General features: G+C 38.7%; 1 protein-coding gene across 1 annotated transcript; it reads right to left on the reverse strand.

Annotated features, from left to right (window-relative positions):
- Positions 1 to 12,371: 12,371 nt before the first annotated feature.
- LOC132344551 (heat shock transcription factor, Y-linked-like) lies at positions 12,372 to 14,825 on the reverse strand. The gene is made up of 3 exons (XM_059884233.1): positions 14,196 to 14,825; positions 13,191 to 13,765; positions 12,372 to 12,390 (listed from the first exon to the last, which is right to left on the reverse strand). The coding sequence occupies exons 1-3, from the start codon at positions 14,703 to 14,705 to the stop codon at positions 12,372 to 12,374; spliced, it is 1,104 nt and encodes a 367-aa protein (XP_059740216.1). The 5' UTR covers positions 14,706 to 14,825.
- Positions 14,826 to 27,845: the final 13,020 nt, after the last annotated feature.

The raw sequence follows: 27,845 nt of genomic DNA on the forward strand, positions 1-27,845 counted from the left end.
TCATGGGAAATAGATGGGAAAACAGTGGAAACTATGTCAGGCTTTATTTTTGGAGCTCCAGAATCACTGCAGATGGTGATTGTAGCCATGAAATTAAAAGACATTTACTCCTTGGAGGGAAAGTTATGTCCAACTTAGATCTCATTTTAAAAAGCAGAGACATTATTTTGCCAACGAAAGTCCATCTAGTCAAGGCTATGTTTTTTTCCAGTGGTCATATATTGATATGAGAGTTGGACTGTGAAGAAAGCTGAGTACCAAAAAATTGATGCTTTTGAACTCTGGTGTTGGAGGAGACTCTTGAGAGTCCCTTGGACTGCAAGCAGATCCCACCAGTCCATCCTTAAGGAGACCAGTCTTGGGTGTTCTTTGGAAAGACTGATGCTAAAGCTGAAATTCCAGTATTTTGGCCACCTCACTCATAGAGTTGACAAATAAAAATCTCTGATGATGGGAGGGATTTGGATCAGGAGGAGAAGGGAACGACAGAGGATGAGATGGCTGGATGGCATCATCGTCTGGATGAACATATGTTTGCCTGAACTCCAGGAGTTAGTAATGGACAGGGAGGCCTGGTGTGGTGTGATTCATGGGGTGATAAAGATTCGGACACGGGCCTGTGACTGAAATGAAATGAGTAAATTAACTGTTTTGTTGTTGTTGTTGTTGTTGAGCATGTCATTGGTAATATATGAAAGGAACAAGTGTAATACATACATACATACCCGTTCAAGTGATATTTCATGTGTTACGTCACTACATTCCTGTCTGACACTCTGTATCACACAGACTGTCACCATAATGTATCCTCAATGCATGGGATTCTCAAGGTGAAAAAGTAGGAATGGGTTGCCATCCTTAGTTCCAGGAGATCTTCCCAACTCAGATCGAACCTGCCTGTCTTATGACCTCTATGTTAGAAGACAGGTTCCTTAGTACTAATACTACCTGGGCAACCATTAGCTTATATATGGCTACACATATACATGCATATGTATATGTTGAAAGTTTGGGTATATAATTTTGCTGTCTACAGGTAGCAGTATATATTTTGCAGGAGGTATATAACTGCAGGTATGTCCTTTTGCAGGATCTAATGATTTGCTAAAAGTGGTTTCACTTACATTCATGTCAGAGAATTATATAATTTCACTTGTGACTTACCCTTTGAAATATTGGTTCTTTAGGAATATCTTGTATAATTTTTCATACATTGACAAATTTGCAAACACATATCCCATTTTTAAATTTTAGCTTCACATCTTGGTTTTCAGAGAATATACTTGGTATTATGTAAAATACTAAGACTTGTTTTATGCCTTAATGTGAAGCATATTTTTGAGAATATTCCAAAGAAAGTTCAGGTACAATTGAAAATATGACATACACACACACACACACACACAGAGTATGTGTTTATATGCCTATTTGAACATATCAGTGTAGGTACATAATTTTAAATATATATATATATTTTTTACCCTTCTTTGATCTTGAAGTGTTTTGGGTCATGTTCCTCAGATTTATAGTTTGCTTTCAGTCTCCTGTCTTTTTGGCATTTATACTAAACCTGTATTAGGTATTTTCACATTACTTTAGGTCCTCTGACTCTGATGCTGGGAGGGATTGGAGGCAGGAGGAGAATGGGGTGACAGGTGATAAGATGGATGGATAGCATCACCGACTCGATGAACGTGAGAGATGGTGATGGACAGGGAGGACTGGCGTGCTGCGATTCATGGGGTCGCAAAGAGTTGGACATGACTGAGCGACTGAATTGAACTGAACTGAACTAATGTCCTATTCAGGCAGAAGCCCACAGTCAACTTCTTTGAGAGTGTAAGAATCTTTCTAGAGACAGTATCTTTCTGAGGTTGTAGAGAATAGAGCACACTGTGAACCAAGAAATTTGCCAGCCATATCAGTAAACAAATGATGCTGCAGGCATCAAGTCATAAGCCCTTGAATCTATCCATAAACGTAAAACCTGGGGGAACTCTTGATGAAATCAGTTTGCCCACTATCAAGTCCTTAGTTACTGCACTTGAAGCTGGCATGGCCTGAAGAACTGACTTGAGACAGAAAGAATAGATACTAGCCCTAGTTAAGGTGATTATCAAAGGAATTATTTCAAGGAGCCCAGATTCTTGCATCTACCATAGGTAGAAAATATTTAAATCCATTCACTTGAGGTGTCCAGTTTTTCTTTCGTTAACCATAATATTCAGACATTCTCCATACCTGATCATTGTACCAAAATTTCTGTAAAACTTGGATCCTCCTATCCTTCGTTAGAGCAGTCTTTTTGCGATACTTGAGAAGTCGCTTCTCATGATTAAATCCTTCTTAGAATGAAAGGCTTGATGAAGAAAACATAATTCTCCACGTTTGAACTATGCATTTTTCCCATTAGGTAGCACACATTCTAGAACTGCAATATAAGGGATTCTTGTGCAGCACCTCACTGTTAACCTATGTTTACTAATTCCTACTTCCCAAAGTTTTGAAAGTCAAAGGTCAGCTATTACTTGGGGCTGGTGCACTGGGACGACCCAGAGGGATGGTATGAGGAGGGAGGTGGGAGGAGGGTTCAGGATGGGGAATACATGTATACCTGTGGTGGATTCATTTTGATATATGGCAAAGCCAATACAATATTGTAAAGTTAAAAAATAAAATTAAATTTAAAAAATAAAATTAAACTTGAGGGGATTCATGGTTTCATAAACCGGTGACATCAGTTTATGAAAATATATAACCATATATGTTTACTTTACTTTTAGAAAGCCGTTCTTTACTTTTGGAAACAATGGAAAATTAGGAAAGTGAAGGGACACAAGTGTAGAGTCTGAATTTATTCTGCCCAACATAGCTCTGCATTTAAGTTTGTCTCTTTTTTTTTTTTTTGCTTTTTCTTTGCCTATGCATACTAAAGCCATCCTGGGTACACATTTTAATTGGCATGCAGTGATGCTTTACTTGTCACTAGCACAAATTAGACAAAGACTGGTTTTCTTTCCTTACAATGTTGTGTTAGTGTCTGCTGCCCAGCAAAATAAATCAGTTATTAGTAAATACAGGTGAGCCTCCCTTTTGAGCAGTCCTCCGATCTCCCACTTGGGCCTCCTCTCCCACTCCAAAACCAATTCCACTAGAGCACTGCATAGCAATAGCTATCTACTACATACTTGGTATGTCCTTCCTGCACTGTGTCCACAAGTCTGTTTTCCATGACTGCATCTCTTCCTACACTCCAAATGGTTTACTCAGCATCTGTTTTCTGGATTCCACTTAAATGCATTAATATGCACACACATATATTTATTACTTCTTTATTTGGTTGCCACAAACCTCAATCGCTCTGTGTGGAATTCAATTCCATGACCAGGGATCAAACCTGGGACCCCTGCATAGGGATCATGGTGTCTTAGCCACTGGACCAACAGGGCATTCCCCTGTTGTTGTGTTTTTTTTAAATGATGGCCATTTGGAATGGTGTGAGGTGATATGTTGTTGTACTTTTGATCTGTGTGCCTTTGTTAAGTTGAGGTCGTTTTTTCTATGTTCAGTTTTTGAAGAGCTTCTATCACAAACACTTGTTGAATTATTTCAAAAACTTTCACCAACTATTGAGGTAATCATATGGTTTTAAACCTTGACTATACATTGATATGCAACTATTGAAGAATGTTTCCATATCTTGAATAAACCCCACACTTAATTATGGTGTCCAATCCTTTTATGGTATTGGTGGAATTTTTTGCTCATATTTTGGTAAGGATGTTTGCCTCTGTTCATCTATGAGATATTAGTCTCTAACTTTCTTTTTCTGTGTTATCTCGGGGTTGATATCAGGGTGATGGTGAACTTGTAAGATGACTTCTGGGTTTTCCTTCCACTCTAGAGTTTTGGAAGCGTTTCAGAAGTGCATGTGCCAGCAGTTCTCTGACTGGTTCATAAAATTTCCCTGTGAAGCTTTCTGGAGTTTAAGTTTGCCAACTAGAAATTTTTTCATCACAGTTTCAATCTTAGTGCTTGTAATTGCTCTGTTCATATTTTCTGTTTTTTTTTTTTTTTTTTTTTTCAGCTAAAAAAAATTTAGCTGAATTTCTTAGTATTTGTCCATGGCTCAAATTCTAAATTTTATTGACTTATAGTTGTTTGCTGTAGTCCCTTATGACTCTTTGTTATTTCTGTTATATCAGTCATAATGTCATCCTTTGTCATGTCAAATTGATGGATTTGTTGTCCTCTTTGTCTTGATAAGTCTGTATCATGATTTGTCTATTTTACTTCTCCTCTCCAAGAGACCCTTTTTAGTGATACTGATTTTGGCTATTTTTTTTTTTAATCATTTCTTTTTTTTTAAATTTCTGCTTTGATTTTTATCATTTTTTCCCCTTCTATTCACTTTGGGGAATTTTGCCTGATTTTTCTTCTTTCTCTAAATGCTTTAGATTGTAGGTTATGTTGATTACTTGAGATGTGTACAATTTATCAACTTCACTCTTTTACTGCTTTAGCATGCTCCATAACTTTTGGATAATCATGTTTTAAATATTATTTTCTTCTAAGATTTTTCTTTCATTTTCTCTCACATTTCATGAGTGATCTCTTGGCCATGTACAGTTGTATTTATTCATCTACATGGATTCATGTTTCTCACAGTCCTCACCTGCAAATTCTGCTATGTAAATCATAACGTTGTGGTTAAAAAAAAAAAAAAAAAAAAGATTAATACCATTACCACTATCTCAAATTTATCAAGGCTTGATTTGAGATCCATTTTGTGATATATCTTGAAGATATTTTATTTTCACTTTAGAAAAAGTGTGTATTCTGCTCTGCTTCAGTGAAATGTACTATACGTATCAATTAACTTTGTCTGGTCTCGTGTGCCTTTGAACACTTGTGTTTCATTTTAAACTTTATTTCTAAATTGGAGGATAGTTTCTTTCCAGTGTTGTGTTGGCTTCTGCTGTACAACAGTGTGTATTAGCATATAGGAGGCCAAAGTCTTTTTGTGTGTGTGTGTTGTTGAGTGTCTGTTACTTATTCATTTTTCTAGTCCCTATAGAAATGTTTATTGTCTTTTCCCCATTCCATTTCTAGAATGTTTTATCACCTTTACTACCACAACATCCAAGTTATTTTCAAGGAGCCTGCCTACTTTTTCTTTCGTTATGTTTTGAGTTTTTACCACATTCCTTTGCCTACAACATATTTCTCTGACTTCACATTTCCCTACTGCGTTCCTCATCATTTCTTCCCAAACTTCTGCATAATAGTTATTGCTCCTCGTCTCCACTCCAAGTTGATAAAATTAGTTGAGTGTCTAGTGTGGGCTTTGCAGTTGGAGAGACTGACAACTATGTTCTTGAATCTGCAGTTGAGTCTTCCGTCTCTAATGGTGATACCATATCTGTTCATGTCATTTGTAGATGTCTATAGAATTAGTCTGACATTAGGCAGTCTATTTGCTGAAGATTGGTTGCGTTTTTCTGTCTTGCTTGTTGTGTAGTGTGAGGCATCAGCCCTGGGTTGTATAGGCAGTTGGGTGCCGTACATCTGACATTAAGAAAGAGGCCTTCAACGAGACTGTCACCAGTTAATAATCAGTGTAGACAGGAATTCTCTAGTGTCCCATGATCCTGGTCTCAGTGTGAAAGGTTGTAATGGAATGCAAAGAGCTGGGATTCTTGGCCTCCAGAGGAGAGGAATTCAATCTGGGGCCAGAGATAAGGCTGGATCACTCAGAGCTTTGTATAATAAAATTTTATTAAAATATCAATGAGATAGAGAAAACTTCTCATATAGGCATCAGAATGGGGCAGAAAGAGTACCCTCCTGCTAGTCTTCAGCTGGATATTATATAGTCACTAGTAGTCTGTTAATGAAAGAAAGGAATGTTTTAAAACTCAGAGTGGTACCAGGCCCCCTCACACATAAGATGCATTTTGGGATAATCTTGGCATCAGATGATTCATCCCGGGCCATAAAATGATTGTCTTGAAGAAGGATAGATTACCATACAAATGATTCATTTACATAGATTAGGGAAATATTATCCGAGTATGACATACTGGTTTGTCAAGTAGGTTCTGAGCCATTAGGAGGAACTGACTTAAGAACAGAGTTTGGGGTAAAAGCATAGTACATTAGCATAGTTTAAGACAAACATTTCCATAAGAAAAATGCATTGGTTATCTCAAGGTTTGAGAATAGTTAACTTCAGATGAAACCAGGTGTCATTCTGGCAATATAACATTTTAAGAGAAACCTCCTTTTAAATTTGTATAAAGACAGAAAAAAAAAATATTGCTAGTTTGTTTCCTCCTGCTACTTAAGAGAGATAAAAATGTCTGATACTTTCAGGCCAAATCCTTCATTTGGAGACCCCAGCCTTCCTGCCTGTTACCCTCTCAGATGATGACAGCAGAAAATATCAGGCCCAACTTATGCCCAGAGAACTACAATACCATAGTGATAGATTGAGGAGATTAAAAAAGTAACATAGATAAATGGTAAATAAATAAGTAAAAGGTGCCACAAGCAATAAACACTACAGAGAAGACAACAGATTCATAATGAGAGCCAATCAAGTAAATCTCAAGGCAAAAAACACCACCAGAGTAGAGTGCCAACTGAAAAATAAAGAAAGCAAATCTGACAAGAAGAGCAGGACAGCCCCCACAGAATAACAGAAAACCACAGTTAATATAGAAATGCATACCCATGTTAAAGAATGAAGTGATGCAACAGCAACTAAAGGCACAGAAAATAGGAAACCAAAGTAAAAGTAGAAATAGCTATACAAAAAATAAAAATGTAGTTGAAATAATCTTCAAGATCAAATCAATGTGTAGTAACAAAGAAGCATACAACTGAGAAAAATAGTGCACAAACAACACAACAATTCAATGCATCAAAAGAATAATACATATTTCCTTGTGTCTCATCTGTGAGTGTCCTAGTGCTCAACATGGGCAAGAGGACAATTACACCTCTTTGGGAAGTTCTCCAAAGATGGAGAGAACTGGATTCTGGATATCTCTAAGGGCACCTCAGACTCAAAACTGCTATAATTCCTGTGCGTTCTTATAGCTGCCTGAGCCTGGGCATTTTTTTTTTTTTTTTTGACCTCTTCTCAGCTTTGGATGTAATCCGTAGACACAGGGTCTGCATCATTAATCCTGTGTATTTAATCTGCAGCATGCACAACTGGATGGAAGATTCATAATCCTCTTTCTTAATGGCTCTGTCCCTGGGCCTCAGGTGTAAATTTCATCCTTCCTCACATGTGGTCACCAAATGTGTCTGACTTGAGACACTTGTGGTGCACTGGGGTCTGCCATGATGAGCACAGAAGGTTAAGGTACAGCTGCTTGGAATTCTGGAAACATGGTGGTGCTAGTTATGAATAGGAGCCAGCAGCCATAGACAGAAGAGGTTTTGCCTGAATGGGATCCTTTTCTAGCCTGTGTTTGCAGGAGCATGAGTGGTACTTCTGCTGGTCTTTCTCTATTGCCTTATAGTAGGTGTTAACAGGTGGGAAGGTGAGGCGCTACCAAGGTATCTCTGCCTCCTGAGTGTGACACAGTACAGTCGCTTTGGCAGTTTGGGAATTCTCAAAAGGTATTCCCTGCTACACAATGACTCGTACCTGCTCCATCAGGCCATTTCCACATAGTCAACAGCAGTCCTCTCCCAGGATCCCTCTAAATCCCTTCTTAATTCCTTTTCACTCAGGTATGTCTGGAACCCACATGGGACACTCTGGTGAGCAGGGTCTTCTGCTATTTGATGCTGTGGGAGAACTATTGTCCTTGCAGAAGTATTATTTGTGATCCATTTATTGAGAGAGTTGCATTTCACATCTGCCTACATTTCTGCCTTCTTGGAACTTCTCAGTTTTTCCTGGAAAGCTCAATTATTATTTTTTTCCTTGACAGAAAAACATGAAACATTAGTTGCCATGAATCAATCTGTTTGATGGGACATTGCTTACCTACACACGTAACTGGTACTACTTTGACTTTCAATATGCAATCAAGCATATTGTGTTGTCTTTTTTTCTTTCCCCCTTGGAAATTTCTCTTAATGAGGAATTGTCATCAGCATGAAGAAATGCAGAACTTTCCACATAAAATATAATAGCAAAATTGGGCTCAAAAAGGCAGCACTTGAATATCTCTAGCTATTTTTTGAACGTTCCTGACATTTTCCCAGCGTACAAATGTCTAACTTCAGATCTCAAAGCGCAATTCCATTCAGTAGATATCAAAGGTGAGACTTCCATGGGCATAATTTAATTATTGTATAATAAGATGGCAAGTTCATAGGAAATTACCAGTTGGTACTTGACTACTTGAAAAAAGAGAGAAAACGACAGCAATGACCAAAAAATAAAATTGAAAAAAAAAAACAAAAACAAAACAGGAATGTGTAGTTAGTTATTTAATTATAAGAGGTACACATGAATTGATGTTTGTATCACAGAATAAGCAAGGAGATAGCATACAATCATCTATATCTGCTTAACTGTCTCTGCTAATGACTTGGACACTGTGGATCACACACAAACCAAAAAAAAAGAAAGAAAGAAAGAAAGAAACATAATTTTGTAAAATTCTTAGAGATAAGAATACAAGAATACCTTATATGTCTCCTGGGAATCGTGTATGCTAGTAAAGGTGCAGCAGTTAGAATTGGACAGGGGACAATGAACTAATTCAAAATTGGGAAAGGAACAAGTCAAAGCTATATATTGTTGTCCTGATTATTTAACTTCTGTGCAGAGAACACCATGAAAAAATAAAAATCTAGATGAATCTCAAGTTAGAAACCGAATTTATGTGGGAGATATGAATAACCTTAGTTATCCCAGTGACAACACCAAAATGACAGAAGAAATATAATAATTAAGGCGCCTCTTGATGAAAGTATTATCTGTTTCAAATATAGACATCTGAAATGAGATAGTCCTACATAAAAGATGAAATTCTCAGTTTCACATATGAAAACCTAGATAAAGATTTCAGGGTGTGAAACATGAAATTCTCCATTATTCACATATACAAATCTGGAGAAAGATTTTCCAACGTAAAGTACGAATTCTCTGTACATCATACATGAATGTATGGACACGAAATATTCTGCAGAAAATGTAGAATTTTTTTACATTAGAGTTATGAAAATATGGATGCAGATTCTTTGACAGGAAATACAAAAATGTCTGTTTCACATATCCACACATGGTCACATGAAACATGAATTTTTTCATATTTGTCATTTGAAAATATTTGTGAGGTCTTTCTTTCATGAAATATTGAATACTGTCTATTTACCATTTGAAAAACCTGTGTTAATTTTCCTACAAGAAATATAGAATTTTCCCACAGATTTTCATGCTTGGGCTCTGAAATTCTCTATCTTTTCATCAAGAATGTTTGGAAGGTATTCTGATATGAGATTCGGAATTCTGTGTATTTCCCATTTGACAATCTGGGGAGAAATGTTCTCATATGAAATATGAATTCTCAATTGTTCACAAGTGAAACATTTTCCAGATTTGTACACATGAAAGAGAATTTCCCGTCATTCAGAAATTAAGATCTGAGCTAAACCGCAAACATCAAACAGCTATATTTCATGTATATCCTGAATACCATATAGAGTTTTCTGTATTTCTTTGATAAAAATCTGGGTGAAGATTTCCCTATAAGAAATAGGGAATAATATACTTTACACATGTAAAATCAAAACCCTTATGATTAGACAGTGGAATTGATAAATAGATGCAGGGGATTCTATCTGACAGATGAGTGCCTGAAGACCTATGGATGGAGGTTAGTGATATCGTATAGGAAAAAGTGATCAAGACCATCCACATGAAAAAGAAATGAAAAATGGTAAAGTTACGAGGCCTCACAAAGAGCTGAGAAGAGGAGCGAAGCTAAACAAAAAGGGGAAAAAGAAAACAATAACCCTGTATCAGATCAGATCAGATCAGTCACTCAGTCATGTCCAACTCTTTGTGACTCCATGAATTGCAGCATGGCAGGCCTCTCTGTCCATCACCAATTCCCGGAGTTCACTGAGAGGAGACAGCAAAAGAGACACAGATGTATATAACTGTCTTTTGGACTCTGTGGGAGAGGGAGAGGGTGGGATGATTTGGGAGAATGGCATTGAAACATGTATAATATCATATATGAAATGAGTCACCAGTCCAGGTTCCATGCACAATACTGGATGCTTGGGGCTGGTGCACTGGGATGACCCAGAGGGATGGTATGGGGATGGAGGAGGGAGGAGGTTTCAGGATGGGGAACACATGTATATCTGTGGAAGATTCATTTTGATATATGGCAAAACTAATATGATATTGTAAAATTAAAAAATAAAATAAAATAAAGCAAACCTTAGAGGGAAAAATGAACATTCACAGTGTTGTGTAACTATTGACACTATTTCTGGAATGTTTTCATCATTCTTCCTGCCAGCCATGTTAAAGGACAATTTTGCAACACCTATAAATGTTTTTATTTTATTTTAAAATGCAAAATATTTTGATTCATTGTTTTAATCAATTTGGAACATGTGTTCAAATAGAAAATAAATGTTAACTGCTTCCTCTCAATCTGTATTTATATAATAATAAATCTGGATAGCACATAAAAAGAAAAGAAAAGAAAATTTTACACATTTGGATGAAGATCCCCAAAGAATTGCAAGGAGAGGTAAAACCACCCTCAGTTATCAATGTCAATAAATAAAGCAAATCAATAGAACTGGAAAGTCTACTGATCTCTTCAAGAAAATCACAGATACCAAGGGAAAATGTCATGCAATCATGGGCACAATAAAGGACAGAAATGGTATGGATGTAGCCAAAACAGAAACTGTTAAGAAGAGGTGGGAAGAATACATGGATGAAATGTGCACAAAAGATCTTCATGACCCAGTTAAGCACGATGGTGTGATCGTTCACCTGGGACCCGATGTCCTGGAATGTGAAGTCTAGTGGGACTTAGGAAGCATAACGACAAACAAAGCTTGTGGAGGTGATGGAATTCAGTTGAGATATTTCAAATTCTAAAAGATGATGATATGAGTGTGCTGCCCTCCATATGCCAGCAAATTTGGGAGACTCAGCAGTGGCCAGAGGACTGGAAATGGTCAGTTTTCATTCCAACCACAAAGAAAGGCAATCCAAAGAATGTCCAAACTACCACTTAATTGCACATGTCTGACACACTTGCCCAGAACTGCTCAGAATTCCCCAAGCCAGGCTTCAACAGAATGTGAACCATGAGCTCCCAGATGTTCAAGCTGGATTTATAAAGGGCAGAGGAACCCGAGATTCAATTGTCAACACCCGTTGGGTCCTCCAAAAGGCAAGAGAACTCCAGGAAAGCAGCTACTCTTATTTGACTATGCCAAAGACTTTGACTGACACAACAAAACGACACACACACAAAAAGTCACATCAAAACGTGGAATATTCTTCCAAACATCGGAATACATGCCTCCTGAGAATTCTTACATCCATGTAAATAAAATAAATATTTATCAACTTGGAAAATTTTCTCAGTCAATAGGAAAGGTGAATTATGATAGTAGTGCAGGTTATAGAATGTTGTTGAGTAATGTGTAGAGCATTTGATTGGTTATTACATTTCTTTATTGATAATTCAGTAAGCACTTAAAATGTGTCATTTTCAGGCTCTATGTTTCAGCTGTTGTGAAAGATACATAAAGAGGGTAGACCCAAAACACATTGAAGATATCTGTACTCTCCTTCGTAGGAGGGCAAACAGTAGTTCCTTCCAACCGCAAGAAATAGTTGAGACAAAGTTGTTAGAAGGGGCTTAGCATAAGGTAAGGTAAGGTTAGGTAAGTCACTTCAGTTGTGTTTGACTCTAGGCGACCCCATAGACGGCAGCCCAACAGGCCCCCACATCCCTGGGATTCTCCAGGCAAGGACACTGGAGTGGGTTGCCATTTTCTTCTCCAATGCATGAAAGTGAAAAGTGAAAGTGAAGTCGCTGAGTCGTGTCCAACTCTTAGCGACCCCATGGACTGCAGCCTACCTGGCTCCTCTGACCATAGGATTTTCCAGGCAAGAGTACTGGAGCGTGGTGTCATTGCCCTCTCTGAGGGCTTAGCATGACTGAAAATAATTTGTGATTGTAGCTTCAGAAGAGACAGATAATGAAATGACTAAGGAAAACAGATATCATGTCTTCCAAGAACTTTGTAACCATGCTGATGTGCTGCAGTAATGACCAGGAATTTATTCTGTCTCTATGGGGACAGATAAGCAACATCTAAACATGCATTTGAAATTATAGGGTGGAATCTTGGTGTCAGGAAATGAAGACGTACCTTAAGGACAGCAGCGCAAATATGACCCTATAGAATACTACTTGTAAAGTACACAACGTGTGCTGACCATGGGCCAGTCACTGATTATATCATGCTATCTTTTCTATCACAGTGATGGTATAATTGTGATCATGATTTTGGATGTACTACAATATCTATATTTTCAGGGACAAAATTAATTTCTATAATGAAAACAATCTGCTGTCTAATCTTTAAGACTCTACCAGTAACTAATAGAATATAATATGTGAATGTGCTGAAGATCATACTGTGTATTTTTATTTATCTAATTTTATTTGCATCTCTTTCTTCACCCATACCATCCTAATTTAGACACCCCTTCATTTCAGCAGGGATGATTTCAGAAATCACTTTACATCCATTACCTCTTTTCCCTTGCTTCTCATTTTCTTGCTTACAAATATTATATCAGGTGTCATTTACCTAGGATGCATAACGAATGCTTTCTTGAACTGAAGAGTTTGGAATACCATGCAGTAAAATAGTAAACCAATGAACTAAAGCCTCATTTTCTCTTCTTTGTTTAAAAATTGAAAATGAAACTATGAAGATGAACATGTAAATTTATTGTTCAAATACAGGAATGGTAGGTATTTGTTGACATCTCCCAAAGTAACGTTCAATCTTCCTTAGGCTCCATAATCTGACACGTATTTGGTAGGTCAGTTTTAATTAGCATGGTTTCCATATAATGGTGATTGTTGATGAGTTGACTTGAAAGAGAGGAAGCAGATGTGTAAGTGCTTGTTGGCACTGAGAACCACGAGTTGCCTGTCTCTTGCAGGTTAGGAAAAGGATTGTCATGGCCTGACATATCGCTATGCCTGACTGGAAATTTAGAAGGCTCCACCATCAGTCCAGAATAAGTGCTCTGTAATGGGGATACAATGTGGTTCTGAGAAGTAGATGTAGTTGTAGTAGCAAAGTCCTCAATGGGGCCATTTACTTGAGTGTAGCTGCTATGTGAATGCCAATTAAAAATGCTCAACTTTTTTAAAACAGCAGGTTGATTTACCAAAATCTGTTCTGTTTGTCTAACCGATATTGGTGATGGGTGGTTAGGTAAGTCACATGGAGATAGGGCATTTGTATAAGTGACAATCTGGATGGTATGAGGCTTTTGTATGAAAGGCACAGGTAAACGTGTGGAGGCTGAAAATGCGCTCTCTCTACTAATTTCTGGAATAAATTCAGAGTTACGATCATCTTCGTTGACACTTGCTTTAACATGCTTCTTGTTATCTTGCACTAATGAAGATATTTGAGACACATTATTAATCCCAACTCTTCTTTGCACTCTTAATAAAAGTTGAGGATGACCTCTTTTGAAATTTGGATTATAGTAGGTCTGTAACTAAAATCAAAGGATTACATTATTTAGTTTCTTTATAAACCAAGGTAAAACTGACAAGCAAAGCTAAGTTATAAAAATGTATTCCTTTAATGAAACCAACTAAATAGCATCAAATAAAACACCTCCATTAGTAGTTTAACAGGTAACATGTTAGAAAGAATATGATCCTCAATGAAAAATATATTTTATATATACAGTAAATACCACTTTAAGTTGCTTCAGGACTTATATCTGGTTTCACAGTGCTAGGAAAGTTTGTCAAACATCCAATATTTTAACATATCCAGCTGTTCTCAACTTCAAAAAATAAAACTTTTTAACGATTTGTTAGCTCAAGTTTAAATTCGGTTTTAGCTACATATGTAAATGCGCTTTCTAGGTCACATGATTTCATCTTACGTATTGCCAATAAGTGAAAATGTTGGAATACCTTACTCAAAAGAGAGATGTTGTTTTCTTCTTCCAGAAAGACAGGTAGTGAAGCAGATCTTTGAAAAGTTTGTCGCTTTTTACTAAATCCATAAAGGTTAAGCTGTCGAATTAAACTCTTCATACTCTTGGTTTCAAATATTCTGAAAGGTGCCTTTCTTTCCAAGACTTCTTTCTTAAAGAGTTCTTCGTGGATCACTATACATGTGCCTCTCTCATCCCACCAAATAGATTCAAACTGATCACTTTCAACTATATTCCAAAGTTTTTGTGGAAAGGTGAGTGAAAGAAAATTAGTCACCTCATCTGTTTCAGATACAGAATATTTGTAGCATGGCCTTTTTATCACAAGATCCTCAGACAAAGCCTGAAAAGCATATTCTTCAATCATAGATCTCAAAACTGAGTCCCTAGTAAGTGTATAATCATACAAAGATCTAATGGAGGTTTCTGAATCAGTTGATTCATCCTTAGGAGGCCCATCTTGAATTTCTGAAGGTATATGTGCCATCTCAGAGAAATCTTTCTTCAGATCCTTTACTCATTTGTCTGATTTTACTGACCACTACTTCAAAAATTGCTTGGCTGGCCAACAGAGAGAAACTCTCTAGACCATCGCAGAGGTCCTCAAAGTCAAAAGGCTGTGACATCACAAAATCACTTGTCTCCTAGCAATCAAAGGGTAGCTGTGACATCACAAAATCACTGGTCTCCTAGCCATTGAAAGGTGATGTTCAGCTAGGGTTTACTTCAGCATCAACTTAAAAATACAGCCTGCTTACAGAAATAGTAACCCAAACCATGAAGCATGCAAAATCTCATTCCTAAAGAATTTTTACACAGAAAAATCACATCAATAAATCTACTTGGTTTCTGAAATACAAGTGATTTATCACCCTTCTATACACACATTTTTCATATTCAGTACTGTTACCCAAGCAAAATTGGTCTACTGGCCTCTGCAATAAAATCTTTTAACTGTCTGGTTTCAACTACTCTGTGGTCTCTGTACTTAACTTTCAGCCTGGCTGGGGCTTTGGCATCTCTAAAACTGTTCATAGGATAATGCTCAGGATGTTATTGATGGCCCTTGAGGAGGAACTAAAGACCCTTGAATTTGACTAATGGCTAAATCATTATTATTCTCTATGACTTGATTATTATCCTTAGATTCTGTCTTTTCTAGCCTCACTGTTTAAAATTACTTTTTTTTATTGTTTTGTGTGTATTTTATTTTATTATTTTTTATTTGATTTTTTAACTTTACAATATTGTCCTGGTTTTGCCATACATCAACATGAATCCGCCACAGGTATACATGTGTTCCCCATCCTGAAACCTCCTCCCTCCTCCCTCCCCATACCATCCCTCTGGGTCGTCCCAGCACACCAGCCCCAAACATCCAGTATCGCGCATCGAACCTGAACTGGTGACTCGTTCATACATGATATTATACATGCTTCAATGTCATTCTACCAAATCATCTCACCCTCTACCTCTCCCAAGAGTCCAAAAGACTGTTCTATACATCAGTGTCTCTTTTGCTGTCTCATATACAGAGTTATTGTTACCATCTTTTAAATTCCATATATATGTGTTAGTATACTGTATTGGTGTTTTTCTTTCTGGCTTACTTCACTCTGTATAATAGGTTTCAGTTTCATCCACCTCATTAGAACTGATTGAAATTTATTCTTTTTAATGGCTGAGTAACACTCCATTATATATATGCACCACAGCTTTCTCATTCATTCATCTGCTGATGGACATCTAGGTTGCTTCCATGTCCTGGCTACTAGAAACAGTGCTGCGATGAACATTGGGGTACATGTGTCTCTTTCAATTCTGGTTTTCTCAGTGTGTATGCCCAGCAGTGGGACTGCTGGATTATAAGGCAGTTCTATTTCCAGTTTTTTAAGGAATCTCCACACTGTTCTCCATAGTGGCTGTACTACTTTGCATTCCCAGCAACAGTGTAAGAGGGTTCCCTTTTCTCCACATCCTCTCCAACATTGATTGCTTGTGGACTTTTCGCACCCATTCTGACTGGTGTGAAATTGAACACCAGGAGGTCTACAATCTCCTACCTCTTTCTCTCGGTTTTCATACTTTTCAGTCTTCAGAAGGGACTGCTTAGAACACGAAAGGAAATAAAGTGTTGGACTTAGAACTCAATCATAAATGTGACAGAAAATCTCAGTTGCAGGTTCGATTTCTTTTTCAGGTTTTCCAGCTCTTGGAGTGTTTCAATCAGCAACAACTTTGGCTATTTCCTGCTGAGATGGAGCCTGGAGTTGGAAATAATTCTGAAATCTAAGCTTGGCATCAATATTTTCTCTTATGAAAATATACTTCTATATTTTATATATGATATATATGTATATATAAGTCTATATCTGTCTATTTTTGTCAAAACTGGACAAAAATTTGAAAATTGGTAGATCTTTATTAAAAGCAGAGAGGTGAGTGATATAAAAGAGTCCTCATATTTTACATTCAGCCAAGAAAACATATTTTGAAGTATTTCCGCTTACATATATTCAACAACCGAGTCGACTTTTTAATCATTCTTCATTTGGGTTTTAATTTTTTTCCATTTCTATTAAATCTAACAGGAGTTAAAAGCCATTGCACCTTTTTTATACACACACTCATACACACAGGTGTATATATGTCAAAATATAATTTTATGCAACACTATTTAGGTGGCCAAACTCATTGCTTGCTCCCAAGATCTTAAATAAACTGTTTGGGAAGCCTTACATTACTTAATAATTTTCTGGCTGAACAATTCAGATCCTGTTGCTGAAAAGCTCTCCTTTAATCTCGCTCATCTTCCACAATTCTTTCTGTAATAAGAGGTAGGGCTCATACTTATGGGGACACCTTGAACGCATAAAATCACAACTCTCATTTACTTAGATATATTGTTCAAAGAACGCTGTTGCTCTCCTCACATTGGACACAACTTTATTTTATTTATTTTCAATATAAATATATGTATTTTAATTGGAGTCTAATTGCTTTACAATATTGTACTGGTTTTGCCATACATAAATATGAATCTGCCACAGGTATACATGTGTGCCACCTCCCTCCTCATATCATCCCTCCTGGTTATCCCAGTGCACCAGCCCCAAGCATCCTGTATCATGCATTGAACCTGGACTGCCAGTTTGGTGACCTATGTTATTATACATGTGTCAGTGCCATTCTCCCAAATCATACCACCCTAGCCGTCTCCCAGAGCTCAAAAGACTGTTTTATACATCTGTGTCTTTTTTGCATTCTCGCATACATGGTTATCATTATCATCTTTCTAAATTCCACATATATGTGTTAGTTTATTCTATTGGTGTTTTTCTTTCTGGCTAACTTCATTCTGTATAATAGGCTCCAGTTTCATCCACCCCATTAGAACTGACTGAAATGTATTCCTTTTAATGGCTGAGTAATACTCCATTATGTATATATCCCACAGCTTTCTTATCCATTCATCCACTAATGGACATCTAGGTTGCTTCCATGTCCTGGCTATTAGAAACAGTGCTGTGATGAACATCGGGGTACACATGTCTCTTTCAATTCTGGTTTCCTTGGTGTGTATGCACAGCAGTGGGATTGTTGTGTCTTATGGCAGTTCTATTTGAAGGTTGTTTTTTTTTTTTTTTTAAAGAATCTAAACAGTGTTCTCCATAGTGGCTGTACTAGTTTGCATTCCCACCAACAGTGTAAGAGGGTTCCTTTTTCTCCACACCTTATCCAGCATTTATTGCTTGTAGACTTTTGGAGCACAACCAATCTGACTGGCATGAAAAGGTACCTCATTGTGGTTTTGATTTTCATTTCTCTGATAATGAGTGATGTTGAGCATCTTTTCATGTGTTTGTTAGCTATCTGTATGTCTTCTTTGAAGAAATGTCTGTTTAGTTCTTTGGCCAATTTTTTCATTGAGTCGTTTATTTTCCTGGAATTGAGCTTCAGGAGTTGCTTGTATATTTTTGACATTAATTCTTTGTCAGTTGCTTCAGTTCAGTTCAGTTGTTCAGTCATGTTCGACTCTTTGCGACCCCATGAATTGCAGCACAACAGGCCTCCCTATCCATCTCCAACTCCTGGAGTTCAACAAACTCACGTCCATCGACTCGGTGATGCCAACCACCATCTCATCCTCTCTCGTCCTCTTCTCCTCCTGACCTCAATCCCTCCCAGCATCAGAGTCTTTACCAGTGAGTCAAATCGTCACAGGAGGTGGCCAAAGTACTGGAGTTTCAGCTTTAGCATCATTCCTTCCAAGGAACACCCAGGACTAAACTCCTGTAGGATGGACTGGATGGATCTCTTACATCAAGAGTCTTTTCCAGCACTACAGTTCAAAAGCATCAATTCTTCCATGCTCAGCTTTCTTCACAGTCCTACTCTCACATCCATACATGACTACAGGAAAAACCATAGCCCTGACTAGATGGACCATTGTTGGCAACGTAATGTCTCTGCTTTTGAATATGCTATCAAGGTGGGTCACAACGTTCCTTCCAAGGAGTGTCTTTTAATTTCATGGCTGCAGACACCAACTGCAGTGATTTTGGAGCCCCCCAAAATAAAGTTTGACACTGTTTCCCCATCTATTTCCCATGACATGATGGGACCAGTTGCCATGATTTTCATTTTCTGAATGTTGAGCTTGAAGCCAACTTTTTCACTCTCCTCTTTCACTTTGATCAAGAGTCATTTTAGTTCCTCTTCACTTTCTGCCAGAAGGATGGTATCATCTGCATATCTGAGGTTATTAATATTTCTCTTGGCAATCTTGATTCCACCTTGTGCTTCCTCCAGCCCTGTGTTTCTCATGATGTACTCTGCATATAAGTTCAATAAGCAGGGTGACAATATACAGCCTAGACATACTCCTTTTCCTATTTGAAACCAGTATGTGTTCCATGTACAGTTCTAACTGTTGCTTCCTGACCTGCATATAGGTTTCTCAAGAGTCAGGTCAGGTGGTCTGGTATTCCCATCTCTTTCAGAATTTTCCACAGTTTATTGTGATCCACACACTCAAAGGCTTCCACATAGACAATAAAGCAGAAAGAGATGAATTTCTGGAACTCTTGCTTTTTCAATGATCCAGCAGATGTTGGCAACTTGATCTCTGGTTCCTCTGCCTTTTGTAAAACCAGCTTGAACATCTGGAAGTTCACAATTCACATATTGCTGAAGCCTGGCTTGGAGAATTTTGAGCATTTCTTTACTAGCATGTGAGATGAGTGCAATTGCATGGTGATGTGAGAATTCTTTGGCATTGCCTTTCTTTGGGATTGGAATGAAAACTGACCTTTTCGAGTCCTTTGGCCACTGCTGAGTTTTCCAAATATGCTGCCATATTGAGTGCAGCACTTTCACAGCATCATTAAAAGGGGCCAATAGCTCTAAATAGACATTTCTTTAAAGAAGACATATGGATGTCTAATAAACACATGAAATATGCTTAACATCATTCATCATTAGATAAATGAAAATTAAAATTGTAATGAGCAGTCATCTCACACTGTTCAGAGTGGCCATCACCAGAAATTCTACAATCAAGAAATCCTGGAAAGGCTGTGGAGAAAAGTTAACCCTAATACACTGTTGCCCGTAACACAAACTGGTACAACCTGTATTCAGAACAGTTTGGAGATTCCTTGAGAAACTTGGACTAGACCTGTCATATGACCCAGAAACCCCACTTCTTTGCATATACCCAGAGGGAATTAGGATGGAACATAACACATGTACCCCAATGTTTATTGAAATTGCCTTTACAATAGCTATGGCATGGAAGTAATCTAGATGCACATCAGCAGATGAATATATAAGGAAGTTGTGGTATATATACAAACGAAATATTACTCAGCTACAGAAAGGCATATATTTGTGTCACTTTTAATGAGGCAGTTCAACCTACAGCCTATTATTCAGAGTGAAAAAAGTTAGAGAGAGGCAAATATTGCACATTAATGCATATAAATTGGATTTAGGAAGACAGTAACAATAACCCTACCCACGTGGAGGCTAGTAAAGAAGACCCACATATAAATAACACTTAGACTGGGATGATTTGAGAACATAGCATTGGAACAGGTATATTATCATATATAAAAGAGATGATCAGTGCAAGTTCAGCGTATGAAAGATGCACCCAACTCTTGTGCTGTGGAAGAACCCAGAATCATGGGGTAATAAGGAAGGTTTGAGTTGTGTTCAGGATAGGGAGATACATATTTTCATGTGGCTGGTTCATGTTGATCTATATGTCAAAAACCATCACAGTAATACATAGTAATTCTATTCCAATTAAATAAATCATTTTTGTAAAAAGAAATTAGAAGAAATTTTAAAAAATGCATTTAGAAGTAGCATGGACATAATCCAGAATACAACCTCAACAGTTGTTTTATACCTACTCAAGAAAGTGCTGTGATGAACATTGGGGCAGCACTGTTTATAATAGCCAGGACATGGAAGCAACCTAGGTGTCCATCAGCAGATGAATGGATAAGAAAGCTGTGGTACATATACACAATGGAGTATTACTCAGCCATTAGAAAGAATAAATTTCAATCAGTTCTAATGAGGTGGACGAAACTGGAGCCTATTATACAGAGTGAAGTAAGCCAGAAGGAAAAACACCAATACAGTATACTAATGCATATATATGGAATTTAGAAAGATGATAACAATAACCCTGTGTACGAGACAGCAAAAGAGACACTGATGTATAGAACAGTCTTATGGACTTTGTGGGAGAGGGAGAGGGTGGGAAGATTTGGGAGAATGGCATTGAAACATGTAAAATATCCTGTAAGAAATGAGATGCCAGTCCAGGTTCGATGCAGGATACTGGATGTTTGTGGCTAGTGCACTGGGACGACCCAGAGGGATGGTATGGGGAGGGAGGAGGGAGGAGGGTTCAGGATGGGGAACACATGTATACCTGTAGTGGATTCATTTTGATATTTGGCAAAACTAATACAATTATGTAAAGTTTAAAAATAAAATAAAATTAAAAAAAAAAAAAAAGAAAGTGGACTTAGGGCCCTTCCCCCCAGCCCATGACCCGCCTCCGGCCCCCGCCCTCCAAGTCCAACCTCCTATCTGTTTAATAAGAAGGCGCCTGTGTCTGGCAGAGCTGGTGTGAGACGAAGAGTCAATCCTTCCCAGCCACCGGGATAATCAAGAGTTTGGCGGGACCTTCAAGCACACACCGAAATAGTGAGGAGCCAGATGAAAAGCACAGACTCTGGCGCTGAAATGGATTAATAAGGAACTTAGTGATTTGGCCCGTGACCCTCCAGCACAATGTTCTGCAGGTCCAGTTGGGGATGATATGTTTCATTGGCAAGCCACAATTATGGGACCTAATGACAGCCCTTATCAAGGCGGTGTATTCTTTTTGACAATTCATTTTCCTACAGACTACCCCTTCAAACTACCTAAGGTTGCATTTACAACAAGAATTTATCATCCAAATATTAACAGTAATGGCAGCATTTGTCTCGATATTCTAAGATCACAGTGGTCTCCTGCTTTAATTATTTCTAAAGTTCTTTTATCCATTTGTTCACTGCTATGTGATCCAATCCCAGATGACCCCCTAGTACCAGAGATTGCACGGATGTATAAAACAGACAGAGATAAGTACAACAGAGTATCTCGGGAATGGACTCAGAAGTATGCCATGTGATGCTTAAAGTCAGACTAACCTGCATTATAGCTGGAATAAAATTTAAATTACTGTTTTTTTTTTTTTTTCTTATCTGGCTGCTCCCCTATCAGACCTCATCTTTTTTAATTTTATTTTTTGTTTACCTCCCTCCATTCATTCACATGCTCATCTGAGAAGACTTAAGTTCTTCCAGCTTTGGACAATAACTGCTTTTAGAAACTGTAAAGTAGTTACAAGAGAACAGTTGCCCAATATTCAAAATTTAAAAAAAAAAAAAAATGGAGCATGTGTATTATGTGGCCAATGTCTTCACTCTAACTTGCTTATGAGACTAAAACCATTCCTTACTGCTCTAACATGCTGAAGAATCATCTGAGAGGGATGGAGATGGATGCTGAGTTGTCACATCAAAGGAAGCAGCATTATTCTAACAGCGTCCATTCTTTTTTAAGCCTTCCACTGTTAGAGATTTGAGGTTACATGATATACTTTATGCTCATAACTGATATGGCTGGAGAATTGGTATTGAATTTATAGCATTAGCAGAACAGAAAATGTGATGTATTTTATGCATGTCAATAAAGGAATGACCTGTTCTTGTTCTACAGAGAATGGAAATTGGAAGTCAAACACCCTTTGTATTCCAAAATAGGGTCTCAAAACATTTTGTAATTTTCCTTTAAATTGTTAGGAGGCTTGGAGCTATTAGTTAATCTATCTTCCAATACACTGTTTAATATAGCACGGAATAAATGATGCAAGTTGTCAATGGATGAATGACCAACTAATAGCTCTGCTAGTAATTGATTTATTTTTCTTCATTAAAGTTGCATAAACCAAAAAACAAAACAATAAAGAAAGAAAGAAAGTGGACATAGGAGGGGCAGACCATGTGTGCTGGTATAGAGGCTGAAAGTCAAAGAAGATAAGCTTGAGATTGCAACTATGTTTTTGCAGCATGACCTCAGTATCATAGTCTAAGTAGTGGAAGATGCATGTGGCAGAATGCAAGCTTAGTAGATCGGCATGCCTACTCTGGAACAGAGGTTCAGTAGGAGTTAAATGCATGCACTTGAGCGTCGTTTCAGGAGTGACGGTATATGTGTTTCAGAGTGAAGATAAATAGGTGCAGCAAAAGTGCTCTAAAATGTTGGGAAATACTTGTAAGAAGGCAGGTTCAGAGTGGAAGCTCAGTATTTGTGTGACTAATGTTATAGACTTAGACTTAAATTGAAGAAAGTAGAGAAGACCACTAGATGATTCAGTTCAGTTCAGTCGCTTAGTTGTGTCCGACTCTTTGTGACCCCATGAATCGCAGTATGCCAGGCCTTCCTGTCCATCACAAACTCCCGGAGTTCACTCAGACTTATGTCTATCGAGTCAGTGATGCCATTCAGCCATCTCATCATCTGTCGTCCCCTTCTCCTCCTGCCCCCAATCCCTCCCAGCATCAGAGTCTTTTCCAATGAGTCAGCTCTTCACATGAGGTGGCCAAAGTACTGGAGTTTCAGCTTCAGCATCATTCCCTCCAAAGAAATCCCAGGGCTGATCTCACTCAGAATGGATTGGTTGGATCTCCTTGTAGTCCAAGGGATTTTCAAGAGTCTTCTCCAACACCAGAGTTCAAAAGCATCCATTCTTTGGTGCTCAGCCTTCTTCACAGTCCAAGTCTCACATCCATACATGACTACTGGAAAAAGCATAGCCTTGACTAGATGGACCTTTGTTGGCATAGTAATATCTCTGCTTTTGAATATGCTATCAAGTTTGGTCATAACTTTCCTTCCAAGGAGTAAGCATCTTTTAATTTCATGGCTGCAATCACCCTCTGCAGTGATTTTGGAGCCCCCCCCCCCCCAAATAAAGTCTGACACTGTTTCCATTGTTTCCCCATCTATTTCCCATGAAGTGATGGGACTGGAGGCCATGATCTTTTTTTTTTTTTTTTCTTTGAATGTTGAGCTTTAAGCAAACTTTTTCACTCTCTACTTATGATTCAGGTATGACCTAAATCAGATCCCTTATGATTATATAGTGGACATGACAAAAGATTTAAGGGAATAGATTTGATAGAGTGCCTGAAGAACTACAGATGGAGGTTCATGAAATTGTACAGGAGGCAGTGACCAAGAACATCCCCAAGAAAAGTAATGCCAAAAGGCGAAATGGTTGTCTGAGGAGGCCTTACAAATAGTTAAGTAAAGAAGAGAAGCAAAAGGCAAAGGAGAAAAGGGAAGATATACCCATATGACTGCAGATTACCAAAGAATAGCAAGGAGAGATAAAAAAGCCTTCCTCAGTGATCAATGCAAAGAAATAGAGGAAAACAATAGTTGGGAAAGACTAGCGATCTCTTCAAGGAAATTAGCGATACCAAGGGAATATTTCATGCCAAGATGGACACAATAAAGGACAGAAATTGTATGGACCTAAAAGAAGCAGAAGATATTAAGAAGAGGTAGCGAGAATCTATACAGAAAAGATTGAAGAACTATACAGAAAAAATCTTCATGATCCAGATAATCATGATGATGTGATCACTCACCTAGAGCCAGACATCCTGAAACATAAAGTCAAGTCAGCCTTAGGAAGCATCAATACAAACAAAGCTCGTGGAGATATGGAACCCCAGTTGAGCGATTTCAAATCCTAAAAGATAGTTCTGTGAAATTGCTGAATTCAATGTGCCAGCAAATTTGGAAAATTCAGCAGTGGCAACAAGACTGGAAAAGGTCAGTTGTTCCCGTATATGTATTTTAGAGCTTGTTCTCTGTAGTGGTGAAATGTGTCCCACAAAGTGTTAGACAGGACTGAAGCAAACGAGTGCAAAATGTTGCAAGTTTTTTTTTGTTTGTTTTGTTTTCACCTGTGGCAGCTTTTCTCCAGTGAGAGTTAATTGTGAAAGTGGAGCAGGTGCTTGGCTTTCAAGGACCCTGGTGGTGCCAAGTGTACAGGGTTCAGGGACACAGAACTGACTAGACCACAGGAGTTATGACCCTATCAGAGTCTTTTTTTGAGCTTCTTGTAGCTGGCGATCAGAAGGCCTCTTTTGCCAGTCTTTCTCCCTAGTTCCACCCATTGAGGCACTTAGAAGGCTTCGTTGCCTGGAATCCTTCCCTGTTGTTCAATGTGTCAGCACATAGAGATACCTCCCTGGCTGGGGTCCTACTCTGTAGATCAGTGCATCAGGCACTTAAAGAAGCATCATGAGTAGGGTTCGACTCTAGTTTTGTGCATCAGGCACTTAAAGGAGCACCTGGGTGGTGTCCTGCTCTGTATTTCAGTGTGTTCAGCATTTGATGGGTCAGCCTCACTATTGTAGTAACTGCTGATGCTATCATGTGGAGAGAGAGAGGCTATGGTGATTGCTCCACCCCCATACATGTGACTCAGTGATATCGCCTTGCTTCCTTGGCTGCCTGGCTTTCCTCCACAGGCGTATCCTAGCACAGTTTCCTCCCTCACAGCCCCTCTCTCCATCTCGCCACAGTAAACAGCAGCCTTCGCCCAGGAATCGCTCCAGAATCCCTCAATTCCAGCTCCCAGCCACTGTGCCTTTCAGGAGACACATATCCTTGGCTGGGGTATGTACAGCTGTAGCAAGGACTCACTGATTCTCATTACATTTGGTTATCCACAGATCAGTTGTCTCACTCTCAGCTTTAAATGTTTATTCTATGATTCAGACAAGCCCCCCAATATGGGATTAGACCCCTCCTTCACCCACTCAGGGCTGATTCAGTCCTAATAAGACTCATGATTTTCCCCCCAGTTCTTTCATCCTACTGAGTTTTGCGTGGTTCTATATATTCTTTTCCACTGGTCAGGCACTCCTGTCTGCTTTCAGCTGATGTTTTGATTACTTGTCTGTGTCTGAAGGTGTATGCCTGATGTATCCACAGAGAGATGTATTCCACATCTACCTACAGCTCCACCATCTTGTTCTCTCATCTCAAGATAGTTTTAGAGCACAGAATCCACAGTGGCAGTAGGTGTGCTATAAAATGTGAGTTCAGACATACACCTGAGGGCAAGCTTAGTGATTTTAGCACAGCTGATCTAAAGCATTGATTTACTATTGGCCAGACACATGGCTCAAATATTATGAAAAATATTTATGGTGTGCCAATTCTAGAGCACAAGATCAGTCGTTGTGTAACATTTGCTGTAGAATGCAAGTTCAGTTGTGGAAAGAGGTATGCTCCACAATGCAACTGAGACGTTTTAGTCATCTTGTGGTAGAGTACATGCTCAGTAATGGTAGGAACTGTGCTCTAGTGTTCATTCAGTAGTGGCTGGAGGCATGTTGCCATTGCCAATGGGATAGCTTCAGACAGCCTGTTCTAAAATGCAAGCACACTAGTGGCAGAATGTATGCTCCAGATTGCAAGCTAAGTAGTTTCAATACTTCTATGCTAGAGCTCAGACACAGTAGTGATGTATGCAGGCTGCAAACTGCCATCCTACTATTTGTGTCATGTCCGCTCTGGAATACAGTCTTAGTACTGGTGGGGAGAATCCTCAAAAGTACAATCTCAGGAGACAAAGAACAAGTTCTCTAAAGCAAAGATTCAGTATTCGAACCATACTTGCTCTAGATCATGGTTCTGTATTACCAGGGGTGTGTCTAAAGTGTGCTTCAATGTTGAGATGCATGCTGAAGAGCTAAGTTCAGCAGATGAAGCATGCCTGCATTACATGTGCTTCAGAGTGTTGTCTCAGGAGTTGCAGTACACTTGCTTAAGAGTGCACACTCAGTAAGTGAGGGACATATTCTCTTGAACGCTGGGTTTTTATTTTTGGATGCATATCCAGAGATCAAACTGAGAAAATGTGATATGCCTGTTCTGCCACACAAGCTCAGTAGTGGGAAGATAAGTCCTCAACAGTGCAAGCACATGGGTTGTGGCATATGTGTGTTGTGACACATGATCAATTGAGGCAGGAAATATGAAGTATACACCAAGTCTCTAGTTGTGGAAGATCATCCATAGATGTAGCTGTGGAACACAGGTACACTACTCACAACTTATACAGTCTAGAGTGCTGGATGGCTAGCAGCATAATGGCTGATATAAAATGCCACTGGAGTGATGGTTGCACACACCTTCTAGAGCAATACTTCAGGGAAGTGACTTTAATGCTTCAGAATTCAAAGTCACTAGTGGTGACACAGTTGATCTAGAATGACGGTTCACTCGTGGGTAGGATATGTGTTTTATAATGCAACCTCCACTTTCCTGGAATAGGTCCTCCAGAGTGCAAATTCAGTAGCTGGGACACATGCTCTAGAGTACAGGAAGAAGAGTTTGGGGAAACATGCAACAGCGGGCAAGCCAAGTCATTGGCAAATTTCAGCTGCAGAGTGTGGGATCACTACTTTAAGCTCACAGGCCATGGGGCAAGATTAGTAGTAGTGGAACTCATGGTCTATAAGGCAGGCTCAGCAGTGATTAAATAGTGTAACAGGGTGCAAAATCAGTAGCTGAACCGCTTACAAGTGGCAAGACACATGCTTCAGAGTGCAAAATTAGTATTGGCCACACACATGCTCTAGGCCACATGCTCACTAGCTGTGCCATGCCTGCTTAGTGTAAGGACTCAGAAGTCACAGGTGTGCTATAGTACTAGGATTGATACTGCCGGGATGCATGATTCAGTGTGCAGGTGTGTAGCTCAGGCATTCTTACTCTACAGCATAGTCTCTGTAGTGTCAGAACATTGGCTCTTGAAGGCACACACAGTCATGATGGGAGATATGTTCCTGAGTAAACCGCAGTAGTGCAAAACCCATGATAAAATGTGTGCACTCTGTAGTCATGAGAGCTGTACTCCCAATTGCAAGTTCAGTTACTGTGGAATGTGTGAAACTAGAGCATGTTCTCTGCAGAGCCCGGATGCCTGCCCTTGAACTCATGCTCAGTAGAGGTGTACCATGTCCTC

The sequence above is a fragment of the Bos taurus genome, chromosome Y (assembly GCF_002263795.3).
Source record: "Bos taurus isolate L1 Dominette 01449 registration number 42190680 breed Hereford chromosome Y, ARS-UCD2.0, whole genome shotgun sequence".
In the NCBI taxonomy this organism is placed as follows: Eukaryota; Metazoa; Chordata; class Mammalia; order Artiodactyla; family Bovidae; genus Bos; species Bos taurus.

Coding starts and splice junctions, on each gene's coding strand:
- LOC132344551 (XM_059884233.1), bottom strand. CDS start 14,705: ATGGCACATATACCTTCAGAAATTCAAGATGGGCCTCCTAAGGATGAA. Junction 13,766..14,195: donor ACATCTCTCTTTTGAGTAAG/GTATTCCAACAT, acceptor CTTTGATTTTAG/TTACAGACCTACTATAATCC.